This window comes from Lepisma saccharinum, chromosome 26, assembly GCF_977018435.1.
Source record: "Lepisma saccharinum chromosome 26, izLepSacc3.1, whole genome shotgun sequence".
NCBI lineage: Eukaryota > Metazoa > Arthropoda > Insecta > Zygentoma > Lepismatidae > Lepisma > Lepisma saccharinum.
Window position 1 is genome coordinate 26,898,778 of NC_139254.1, and position 13,403 is coordinate 26,912,180.

At 36.8% G+C, this 13,403-nt stretch overlaps 2 protein-coding genes across 2 annotated transcripts in view; both read left to right on the forward strand.

Moving 5' to 3' along the window:
* LOC145979602 (uncharacterized) overlaps positions 1-7,677 on the forward strand; it is a 31,842-nt gene extending 24,165 nt beyond the window's left edge. Inside the window, exon 7 of the mRNA XM_083112568.1 lies at positions 7,433-7,677. Within this exon, the coding sequence (XP_082968694.1) occupies positions 7,433-7,677 (245 nt within the window). The remainder of the gene's footprint in view (positions 1-7,432) is intronic.
* Positions 7,678-11,785: 4,108 nt separating this feature from the next.
* The window catches only part of LOC145979603 (tenascin-N-like), a 121,273-nt gene continuing 119,655 nt past the window's right edge, over positions 11,786-13,403 (forward strand). Inside the window, exon 1 of the mRNA XM_083112569.1 lies at positions 11,786-11,945. Within this exon, the coding sequence (XP_082968695.1) occupies positions 11,864-11,945 (82 nt within the window). The 5' untranslated portion in view covers positions 11,786-11,863. The remainder of the gene's footprint in view (positions 11,946-13,403) is intronic.

Consider the following 13,403-nt stretch of genomic DNA (forward strand, 5'->3'; position numbering starts at 1 on the left):
CACCTTGTTCGTAGTAAGTTAAAGTTTTGTAAACAGTTACGCGTCATTCAATGTATCAGCGAATCCTGGCGTTGCATTTTCCTTCTCCGTTCCTATGCCTGCTGCCCGAAGCAGCGAATTTTCCCCTCCCCATCCCGAACGGAACCCGAACGTACCCGAAGTCGCCGATCACGCCTGTCGCTGTAGAGAAATTTGTTCAGTCCATCCAAGCGACTACGAAGAATGCAACGATAAGCAGAAATACATTGCAGCTGAATTTGCAAATTCCTTTTCTGTACTCAAGCTCTCTTCAGAGTACTTTGAACACGCTAGAAGCTCAGAAACACTTACCACAGGCTTTGCATATTTTTTTTTTTTGCGTTAGTGGCGTTCGTTCAGTACAATTTTAGGGAATCAGTTTAGTTACGCATATAGCCATCAGAATTTGATTTTTACGATAGAAGTTCATGTAAACAATGTTAGGGATGTTTTGTTCTTTATAGATATTTTTTTTTTGTAAAACGTCGCATTTATGCACTTCAGGTTAATCACGACCAATAATTTTCAAAGGAACAACAAGACGAATTTTTTGCGTTTTTCTCGCAAAATTTTCCCGTTTTTCATAGAGATATTTATAGTAAGTAAATTTTTTGGGAAATCGACGTATTTTTTTTCATTAGAATCAGGATAAAATCAAACGAAATTTTGATAAAATCAGGGAAATTTCTACAAAAGGGCAATTTTAGCACTTTATGCACTTAGAGTAATCAAGATTATTAGCAACATGCCAGGCTAAGCCTCGGTGATTGGCACAGGCATGTGCAGCAAAAGTCGCCATGGCATCGTTAGCCTTTCCAAATTTAAACAGTGTGGTTTACCACAAATGTTATAATTTGGGAATTTATTATTATTATTAATATTTATTATTTGGACATTTAGTTTACTTACCCAGTTTGCATCTTATTCGACCATGCAGCAATAAATTCATTACTTCTTACTGATTAACTTAGTGTTAATGTTAGTACAGTAGGTAATAACTATTAATTTTTATTTATATTGTAATATATTGCATAACTATTCTCTATTTATTTTGTTTAAACATACCTAAGGGATTGACACACCATTCTTATATGGGTCAAGTATACCTTTCCGCGGCGGGTCTGTTTACACGACCAAGTGATTTGAGGTATACGGCGGACTCAAGAAGTTTTGAGTGGTTAAATTTCTTTTGTTTAAAGAAAATTTGAAATTGAGAAAGTTTTTCATTATTTTTATTGTGTTTCAAATTTGAATATCACCCTTTTAATTCCCTAATGCCATATTTTGTGACCACCTGGAGTTTCAACGAAACTCAGAAGTAGCATTTACTGAAATTTTGTCTTACATTGCATATTAATGAACCACGGTAAATTGCACCGGCCTATCGTTTATTAGGAGGCCATTAGAGGCTTGTCAAAGCAACTTTTAGCACTCTAATAGCTTGCTTTGCGCAACTCACATTTTATATATTTATTTTAAGGGTTCACAACATAATAATTTTTTTGAATTTCAACAGAATTTAGAACATGCTTGCAACATTTATTTTTGTTTATTAATTCTACATTTTGTAATTTTGAAGTGAAATCTATTACTGACAATAAATTATTTCAGTTTATTAGAACACGCAATGGTATTTTAATATCAGGTTCAGGTCAATTTATTGTTATTCAGAATTTGAATAATAATTTGAACACGCACAGATCAATTCAGCTTAACGAAGGGGAATCTTTATTTTTTAATTATCAGGATTTTTCGCAAATTATTGTGGATCAACAAATTTTACACACAAGAATTTTAGCTTTCGAACAAGTCAAAATGCAGGAAATTGAGTTATTACTTAATATCCCCAAGAATTTATCTGATTTCACTATTCCCCAATGGACTTCGCTTGAACTTGCTTTAAAACAACTTAATCAATCAATTAGTAAAAACATTTCATTTCAGGAATTAGTTCTAAACCCGTTGCCCATGTCTATATTAGTTTTTGTTATTTGGAATGTGTTATTAACCGCAACCGTAGGATATTATTTTTATAAGCATCATCAGCTTGTGAAACAGATTAATTCAGAGCAGCACAGTAATAATTAATAGGTTAAGGCAACACATTAATCATGGACATTAATATTTTAAATTACGGTTGGATGTTTTATTTAAATTTTCCTTATTTATTTTCAAAGAGTTATGACAATTATTTTATCAATTTATTTTAATCATATTTTATTTTGATGAGACAATTTAATTTGATTTTAAAGAAAAGGCAGTGGAAATTAGTTGGTTTTGTGTACATGCATACTTGAATTATATATACCCATCCTATTGCAATTTCCTTTCTTTGTCATAATTTTTTACTTTTAACCTAACCTGTCTATACGGAGCGTCATGGACAAGCAATACCTACACCATCCATGGGCATTTTCATGACGGACATCCGCAGGCAGTCTATTACCAGGCAGAAAGACTGATTAATATTCTACGAGGGAGACATGCAGATATTTTAAGTACTATTTCAAGAAGAGACTCGTCACCACCAATTTGAGGGAGACATGCAGATATTTTAAGTACTATTTCAAGAAGAGACTCGTCACCACCAATTTGAGGGAGACATGCAGACATTTTAAGTACTATTTCAAGAAGAGACTCGTCACCACCATTCTACGAGGGAGACATGCAGACATTTTTACTCATTACTGCACGGAGACTACCTTTTACAGGAAGGATGTAGTCAACCATACATTTCCCAGTATAGCGGACTATACATTATCAACAACTTTTCCCCATCTCCCAAGTTCTACGGGTAATTTACTACATTTTTACATTGTCCCCATGCAGTCAAGACGACAAGCAATCCAGAGAGAAGAAGCAGCATAGCAAACGTACTTTCTACAAACAGCAGTTCTGGTCACAAACAATAATTATAGAATTGTGCTACAGTGGTTCTACACATACACACGCAAGCTCCTATCATGTGTATCTATTTGGTCATTTACCATGCATTATGGGAAACAGTATTTTTCCATAGTCCTTATATACATTTTCAGTTTTGTGTCATGCATAAGAACTAGTTTTATATGCATGCAAGTTTACATCATACTACAAGGAAGCGACAAGCACCAGTGGTGTCAATTGACCAATTCAATTAGTGCATAATTTTTTTTTAAGATGAAAATGTGCCTTTTGGATAAACAAACAGACATGCAAGCAATAAATAACATAATTACAGCACTTTCGAACATTTTAGAAAGCATGCTTTAGTGACAATATTTTATGCATATGTTTATAGCATGCAATTATTATTGTGATATATTTTTTTTCTTTCTTCTCACCAACATGGAATGTTAAAAGCGACACATTTGTTCGCAGAACATTTTTATAACTCAAGCACATAGTTTTGTCACTTGCAAGATTATTAATTTTGTGTACAGTCATACAAAGGTAATCACCAAGCCAGATATATGTATACAGTGTACAGTTTAATGTAGAAAAGAAAATTGAACGCTACAATTAAGTTTTACCAGCGACAATTTTCAGTGTAACTCACTATATGCATTTGAATATTGTATAATAATACATTGGAATGTGCAACACAGCCATGCAAGTTTATATATTTGGCGATGTTAGGAGTGCAGTGCTACGTAGTTCGTAAAACATACGCATTTTGATATAATCAGGTTTTTACACGGACAAAACAGTGAGAAGTGACAATGTTTTACATGCTTACTTACGTGTACTTACTTGTGCACCTTTTTAAGGTATTTTTTATTTTGAAGAGTTTATATCGAGCGGCAATATAAACAAACATTGTGAATTCCGTTCTATCTTGCAAAGACGCTCCGCTCCAGCCGTTAGCCTCGCGGAACACACAGAGTCGTTACCGCGTGGCGAGGCATCACAGACTCTTGACTAGGAGCAAATGGATGAGCAATTCTACATTATGAACAGTACGTACGCACAAATGTGGTACATTAAGAGTTTTTTCGCTTAACGACACGAACTTTTGTGATTTCTAGTCCTATAATAGTATATATTATTGTTTTTTACATCGTATAAACATACGAATTTGTTAGTATTAAGGGTATTATTCATTATAAAGTTTAGGGAATAAAAATATTTTTCCTTCAGGCTACGGCAAACAAGGGAAAGTTATGTTATGGTGTATTTCTTTTGTATATTTGGGTTTTTTAAGAAAATATATGGAATTGGCGAACCTGAGTCATGTCAAGCTTTGCGATTTGACTTTTAAATTTTCAAAGGAGAAAATTTTTCCTAGAAGGCGCGAACGTATCAATCCCTAAGATTGTATGTTTATTTTATTAAGTCTCTCTGAACGCTTCATGTTGACCAGGGCATTCACTTGTTTTTCTCAGCTGTCTCAAGCCTCTTAGGCATGTTTACAATGCATTGTGTTGTGCCATGCAAACCTCCTGAGCATTCAGGAAACAGGTAACACTTCTGGGTTTGGTGTCAGCGGTTTGCATGGTAGCAATTATAATAAACACGATTCGGCATCGAGGAAGAGCTCGATGGCCAGGGAATATAGAGGTGAGACAAGCTGGGAAGTGACTGGACTTTGGGAATTGAGTTGGTAGAGAGAGGAGGTCAGGAAGACAGGAGGTTGATAGTGGAAGCACGCTTTGGTCAACAGTTAGAGAGAAGCTCACAGAGGACTTCGCTATTTTCATTCAGCTCAGAGACTTCAGTTAGACAGGTAATTATCCTACACCCAGCCATGATACAGGTTCAACGGTTCACAAAATCCAACGAGTTGCCATTGTCTTTTCAGTAGTTTAATTCCTTTGTGTAATTTGTACCTTTCGCATGCCAAGCAATAACTCGTCATGTCAATGACGAGTGGTCTCATCAAGAGGATGAATGATGAGTAGTTTACATCACCCCATCAGTTAACTGGTTCAGATCCCTTCATTCTATAGAATGACACGATATAGAGAAATGTTACGGATGTTGGGTAGGCAATAACCCGCTATAATTAATCGATCCCACCGACTTAAATTTACCAAAAACGATAAGGTAATAGGAAAGGAAGTAAACTGCAGCTCTTAGTTCATCGACTAATCGACTATCCAGCACTCACCACGAGGAGGTGGATGCAATAGAATGCCGCCCACCGACCCACCCAGATAGACTGGCCTATTTAGGTTTTTAAAGTCCACTTTGGTATCAAACTTTGGTAATATTTTCCTGTCCTCCAATCGAGCTCTAATATAGCCATCTCGGGAGTCATAACCACATACAGCAATTGAAGCAGCAGTTACATCTTTGACGCACCGTTCCACTGCCTGGCTATGGCACGGCAGGTCAAAAAAGTCTGCAGTTTTCATAGGGAATCGTCTCTTCCTGCTGCAATCTCTTCTAAGTCTTCATTGGTAAGTAAGTGTGCTACTGGAGGCGATGTTATTTCTTCTTTTCCCCAGTACACTAAAATCTGTGTAATATTTGGCATTAAAGTTAATCACTGGGGGTGCAAATTTTCAAATGGTGTTGTTTGCTTGGCTTTGGCTTTTTCTTGCTTCCAGGATCTTCTTCGCCGCATTTTGACGCACATTTGGGCGACTGTCTGCCAACATACCAACAAGTATGTTTTCTGGATGCCCCCAGGAAGCATGATTTTGAAGACGTTCATAGAGAAAAGTCTCTATATCGTTTGGTAAGTACTCCATTTTCTGTATGTTAGCCACAGATTTTTTGATTCGTCCTTGATAGTTCTATTGCATTTGATGTAAAACCACATGGGAGCTGACTCTTGCAGGGCGCATCATTCGACTGTATGTAGCAACGTCAAATCCATCACCTGCTCTTAAGACACTGACAGAATTTGTCGTATAAGTTTAAGCTCCCATGTGGTTTGAGCTCGTTTGGAGGACAGGAAAATATTACCAAAGTTTGATACCAAAGCGGACTTTAAAACCTAAATAGGCCAGTCTATCTGGGTGGGTCGGTGGGCAGCATTCTATTGCAGCCACCCCCTCGTGGTGAGTGCTGGATAGTCGATTAGTCGATGAACTAAGAGCTGAAGTTTACTTCCTTTCCTATTACCTTATCGTTTTTGGTAAATTTAAGTCGGTGGGATCGATTAATTATAGCGGGTTATTGCCTACCCAACATCCGTAACATTTCTCTATATTTGGCGTTTTTTGACGAATTTTGGCGAACTAAGAAACCATTTTCCCTTATTCAAACACACTAAACTGTTAATATTAAGCAACATACAAACAATATATGTAATGTTTTGCCATTAAATCACTCCAGAAACATCGAGAACCCATCAGGAAAAATTGCAAATTTTTGACATTTTTTCATAAAAATTTAAAATTTTGACTAAAAAGCGCAGCCTGAAGATATTATCCGATCAAGTTGGAATTTTTTATGGGTTATAAGGACCACCAACCACAAACTTTAAGCACTAGCCGCAGACCGATTTCGAAAAAAACTGTTTTTCGATCCACCCTATTGTAAGGGCGATTGGAGAGCTGTTTTCATGTTTTAAGAATATAATAGAAACCACAGCTACACATAGGTATGAATTCCACACTCTGGAAACACGTTTTGACTTACTTAAAAAATTCATATTCTGACCTTGGATTTCACATACTTTTAGCACTGTAAGACTTTCAAAAATATTTACCTAAAAACACTCACAAAGTTAATCAAAAACAAACCAAGTTTACCCTGTCTCATTTCTAAATGACAACAAAAACTGAAGCTCAGAATATTACAATGTCCACAATATATGGCAAAATACACTCCTCACAAAATTGATTGATTGAATTGTTAATTGCTTTATTTCACTTCGCTCTTTGTGCCACTTTTGGCTAATTTGCTAAGATGGGGATGAGTGATGACATGTTGAAATTGATGAATGGACAGTGAGGTCATAACTGTGAGGGCAGGGATGTCATCGTGCCCGCCACTCATCATCAAAGCGGCAATATAGTATTCTTGCCCCCCAACCCCCATGATGCCATAAAAATTGTACTATTTTTTTCTGTTCATTTTTTGTTGTAACATGCCCGAAGTTACAATATATTTTTCATTAAACGCACTGTTTTGGTTTTGTCAGCAAAGATTTGATAACTCCTTATTTCTGATTGTTGAAATGCTGCATAATCGTTCATTGTCGTGTTATCTTATCTGCTCTGCTCTCCGCCGAGGCTCATTGTTGTTGTTTATATCAGCTGTGTTTCACTAACATGTATATTTTCTGGCGTTTAGGGTTTTTAACAGTAAGGATTTGGGTAATCTAATTTCTCACAGTTTGCAATATGTAAATATATGAGGTTTGCTACAAGTAAATTTGTGAACTAGTTAGGTACATCAGCGCGACCTGCTTTACCTATATAAGTAGCTCACACGGCCCGAAAAATCAGTCTCTTTATGGCTCCCTGATGTCAACTGGCAGACATCCAGGAAACGGCCTACTTGCCAGAGAAGCCCAGTAGCAGCAATGGAGGACTTGGTTCCCAGGTTCAAAACCCGGGAAGCCTCCGGCCAGGTCCCTCCTTAAAAGATGAAGCCCTTAATGACCCAGTTCCCAGGAGCAATCCTCAGGAAGCCCCCGGCTGGGTCCCCCCAAGGTTTCTGGTTCCCAGGTTCAACACCAGGGTAGTCCCCAACCAGAGACCCGTAATGGATGTGGCCCCGTAAAGTTCAGGTTCCCAGGTTCAAAACCAGGGTAGTCCCCGGCCGGTTCTTTTCTTTCCTCCCCTCTTTTTGCTTTGTATTTTGTGCTGGAACCGACTCCCAGGTTCAAACCCCGGGAAGTCCCCTGGTCGGTTTCCTTTCCCCTCCGTTTTTCCTTTCCTTAAATAAGTATATGTTCGGAAGGTAGGAGAAGGGGGAAAAGGTTTATTTCTAATTTAACCTAGTTTTATTTAGTTCAGGAACCGACTCCCAGGTTCAAACCCCGGGAACTCCCTGGTCGGTTCTTTCCTTTCCATTTGTAGTTTTGTTTTCTTAAATATGCATAGGCTATGCACATGAAAGAGGGAGGAAGTTTTGTCATTCTATAAATTGGCAAACATTTCAAGTAAGTCTGGAAACCTAACTGAAATAAACATGTTTAAATTTAATATGAGATTGGCTCATCTAGGTGGCTAACTGAGATAAAAGGGTTTATTTAGGATCTAACCCGTTTTAAAATTGTTATAGAAAGATGTATATTGTTGTCACCGGGTTAGTGAAGAGCCTGGATATCACTGAAAGAAAGAAAAGCCTTTTTGTATTTATTTTGTTAAATTTCGAGAATTTGTGTTAAATAAGTAATAAACATCTCTTATCTCATGTAATTTCCTTTTCTCACTTTGTAATGGGTCTCCCGCATCCTGGTCACCTATACATACACCCCGCAAGCCCTGAGGTATTTTAGAATCTTGTGTTCTCCGACTGTTGTTTTGGCTAGTAATCATGGGTAAACTTTGCAATGCCGACCCCTCTGTGAAAGTGTTAGAGAGATGTAAACGGCTCTGCGCAGCCGGTGAATATCCATAACGTGTGATGACACAACTGTTTGTTGGTTACCAGTTATTATGGTGTCCATATTGGTTTAGCTATGGCTGGCTGTCCAGTCCTGGTAGAGTTTGTTGCATGGTTCTGAATAAAATTTGAGAATTTTTTCTTTTAGATTCATCAAATGAACATGGGCTGAAGTTTCTGCTAACAGCAAGAACAAGAGAAGAAGTACTTGATTGACAGATCCCTAAGCAGATTAGGAATGGTAGTTTCGTCTTTTCAAAGCAAATGTAAACATGAATTGTACCTCCTAGGAATTCCCTCTTCCTGTTTCCAGTTCCACCAGGTTTTCTACAGATGCCCTCACTCGTAACAATGCTCCAGGGAGGAGTGGAGGGAGAAGATGTTGGTGCACTGAGATAGGAATGGTCTGCAGTTCTGAAATAGATTCAAGCCAACATATTTCCACGAAACAGGTGTTGTGGAGGAACCAAATATCCTATGAAGAATTCCTGGACTCACTCTCTCTGCATCCCTCCTACTGCATCTCCACAACTCCCTTGTCTGGAAAACTTTGTCCAAATGGGCGTTTCAGAAGATGATTGAGTTTTCCCTTGCTTTGTCTTGAACTTTTCAGTTAAAGTTTGCTGTGGGTTGGCCCATAAATAAACCACCAGTCAGTAGTCAGTTATCAGCTACATCGGAAACTTGTGAATATCAGTGAGTCCGTATACCACTGCATCATATCATTATTAACATATCAAATGTGTTTCTGAAAATGTAGTTGCAGGGAAAGATTGAAGGAACAACCAGCACAATAGACGTCTTTTTGGAGGAAAGCAGTAGTAAAATTATTCTTGATCATTTACATAAGATGAAGCTGTTGTGGAATGGTAAAGCTGCCAAAATTAATAGCTTAACAACAAGGTGTTCAATTTCCAATGAAACACATACATGATTCCTTCATTCATGACTAGCATCATCATATCCTTTAGCCATTGCACAAAAATCTGTTACATGCTCAATGGTAATTGCCTCTCTTTGAACATATACATTTAAAACTGAACATAAATGTTGATCAAATGGCAACACATCGCACCACATTTTGTCTCACTCTGGCTTTTCTTGGGGGGATGTGGTGAGGGGGTAGAGCTGACCTGGGGAGGGGCAACTTGGGCACTCTCCCAAGGCCCAGCGTTTCACTGTACCATGTCCCAGATAAAAATAATTGATTTTGCACAGTTTATTGTGGGTTTATATTGCCCACAGTTGTTCCAATGAAGCAACTAATATGATTTTTCATAACTACATTGATTCTTTTGACACACTTAAAAATATACCAAATTATAGAAATCATATTTTAAACAAGTACTAAATAAAAATCATGTTCAAACATTTCAATCAAAAATAGCCCATATGCACTATTAATTTAATTACAAAATCAGGACGTGGTAATATTATTTTACATGAAAGAATGGAAATTCACCACAGTTCATCAAAATTAAATATAATGAAAGTCTAACCATGAAAAAAAACACCAATTTACAACCTGACATATTTCTTGGTTTGTTCTGCCTACTTATTGCTCTTATGTAATAGTAGAAAGTTGCAATTGTATAGAACACTATACTTCAGACTAAGGAACATAAATCCATTTTTTCAGACTTCTAAAAATATTTTGGTTACAGGCCCTGAGTATATTGAATGGCCCCACCTAGAGCCAGCCAGGGTGCTGGGGGTAATATTTTCTCTGCCTGCCTTTCCAAGAATCATTTCGCTATTTTCTATTCTGAAAACAAAAATTGTTTTTAAGGAGTGTTAAGAATATTTTTGATGGCTTGTATGATATTTTAACTGTTTTTTTGCTATCATTTAGTTACGATTCCAAGAATAACTTAACATTACAAAACCTGGCTGTTCACCAATGAAAGCGTAGAGGCTAATGCAGTTGTCTTATCATTAAAGGGACAGGGTTTGATTCCTAGGGAGCAGGGACAATGTCAGTGCTTCGGAACAATGTATCCCACTCGAAATAGCATATAAAGTTGATTATAATTGACAATAGTAAGTGACATTCTTAAAAATTCATGACAGTTTTGAAAAGTTATCCCTAACCTCACATATTTATAAAGTTAGATTAAACACAATGATGATTGGAAAGCAGTAACTCCCCAATACGAGTGTGGAGGTGATAGGGGATGAGCGGGACTATTTTGAGGGTGGAGATTCCAATTTTACGTAGCCCATATTCCTACATATAATATGCAAATTTCTCTTTTACAGACAAAAGTTCCCTACCAGGTTATTTACTACTGGAGTTTTCACTGTTGAAAAACCGCTAATGAAAACGGGAGAGAAATGTTCCTGTCTATTAATTAATTATTAAAGGTGCAACATCAGCATAACCTTACAGGAATGAGAACTGTAGAAAATGTGATAGGATTACTGGTTACTAGGTTTCAATCTGCAACCCCAAGATGTTTTGTTCTCTGTTGCACATATACTAGTGTTACAACATGAAATGTTTACAAGATACAATGTTCCTTACATTGTTTTAATTAATTAGTTCATGGCCACCCAAACTACTGAACGTGTTCCACATTTGGTTCACCTTTGTTCATAATAAAAAATAATTAGTACATTATGCAATATATTTAGCATAAGTATGGTGCAATATCCTGTAATCAATCCCTCAAATAGTTACTGGGTCTGCACATAAAAAGTTTGTTAGTCAGTGGATATGTCTGGGATACCTCTATTTCTGGATATTTATACATAGTCCCACACAGCACACAAATGTCCAAAAGATATCCATTGGATTTTGTGGCATAGATACATATAACCAAAAACTAAGTCACACTCTTACCACCGCGGTGGTGGCCGCGGTGGATCAGTCGGTAACGTGTCTTACTACCATGCTAAAGGTCCCGGGTTCGATCCCTGGCTGGTTCAAATCCGGGAACTTTTCTAATGATGGAAGCAGCCCCGGCACCCACCCAGCATTGAATAGCATGGGTACCTGGGGGAAACCCTGGGGGGTAAAGGCGGTCAGGGGCGTGATGCTGATCAAATCACCCCCACTCACAACCGGATCAAGAAAGTGTGGGGCGTTACTCCCACACCCCCTATATGCCTTCATGGCGTGGTGCTATGCACAGGAGAGGACTTTACCTTTTTTTACACTCTTACGACACTCTGTATTTTTATTTTTCACTCTTGCATGTAATTTATGCATATTTTAATTTCAGTGCAGCTTCTAATGCAACTTTGACATTCTTTGCCTAATGTTAATTGGTCCAATTATTTTATATACATAATTACAGAAAGTGATGAAGATATAGCAATTGCAGTTGAAGGAAAGTCTCCTGGAGTGGGAAAGAGAATGTGTAATGTTGAAGATGAAAAAGACTTTCTTCAAGTAGCAAAGAACTTATTTCCAGTGAAATCATTTCCACAGCAAAGAGGTAATTTTTTTCATGTATGTAGATTTAGACTAATGGTAATAGTAGCAATTTATAATTTTTTTAAAAACTCAGTGTGAACAAACAGTGGAGCAGTGAATGTTTGAGAGTCATTATTTTTATAACGAAATAAATTATTTATTAGAAATTCTAATGCTTTGTTCTAGTTATTTGTTAATAATAATAATAACATGCACTAAACTCTTTAGAAAAGAACATCCATGTTTATTTCCTGCTTACATCTGAATCTAGCAGTGGATATGGCAACTCTAAAAAACAATAAGTTTAATTCATACATTGCCTAATATTTCAAGACCAGCCCAGATTTTTATATGTGAAAGCTTGGATTTATCAAGATCGTGAAATCCTTACCCTCTCCTGCCACATATAAATTTCAGTTATAACTTTTAGGCAAGTCATGTTAGGGTGTTAGTTCAGATCCTGGTTAAATACCATCCTCATTGAATGCATCAAATAGCCCCAGACATTTGTCTCTACTTGGGATGATGTCACCACCTGGAACCGCATAAGAAATATAAGTATGGTTCGGAAGTTGATAACCTAAAAAAATGAAAAAAATGTCTATAATTTTTTTAAAACTACCCAAAATGATCTTTGCTCTTAAAATGAAAGTTTGATTTTCACGAAGCACGCTGATCCCCATAGCGGAGTGCATCGCAGGTTCGAATCCCAGCCTGGGCATGGATGTTTGTGAGCGTCCATTCATCAATTTCATCATATCATCACTCATCCCCATCTTCGCAAATTAGCCAAGAGTGGCACAAAAAGCAAAGTAAAATATAGCAAATCAATCAATCAATCAAACTTTTTCATAAATTATAAAAGAGTGGTTCAATAATTTGATAAAACTCGATTAAGTGCTAATGTTGTCCTTTTATTTTTACTTCAAGGTTACTATATAAAATACACCAAAGGCTCTTCTGTATAAGTAATTCACAACCTTTTCAGAGTGAGCTTGGTACAATACAGTACTCTATATCTGAAAATATAGTGAATTTTTTTGTTTTTGTTTTTGCATGCATCATATTATAATTTTGTGTTGTGACTAAAACCACAAGAAGGGGAAACCTCAAAGTAATTTAAGTTTGACCATATTTTCATAAATGGTGTACTTGATAGGAAATTTAAATATGTAAGTTATGCTAGCAAATGCACGAAACAACAGGGAAGAAGCAACAAGAAAGCTCAAAAATGAAAACAAAAAATATTGAAAAATAACCTGTGTCAAAAAAGGCTGGAAAATTTAAAAAAATGGAAAATAAAAACAATGTTTTCTGTTTCTGACTGAAGTCCTAGAAACAAATATGATTTTTCATCAACTTCCAAGCCATAGGTATAAAGATGCATCTCCGCCTATTGTTAAGAGTTCACACCTTGCAGCAATCATCAAGAACAAAGAATAGCACAGCATGGTTCGTTGATTTAGTGTTTTAAGTCCAT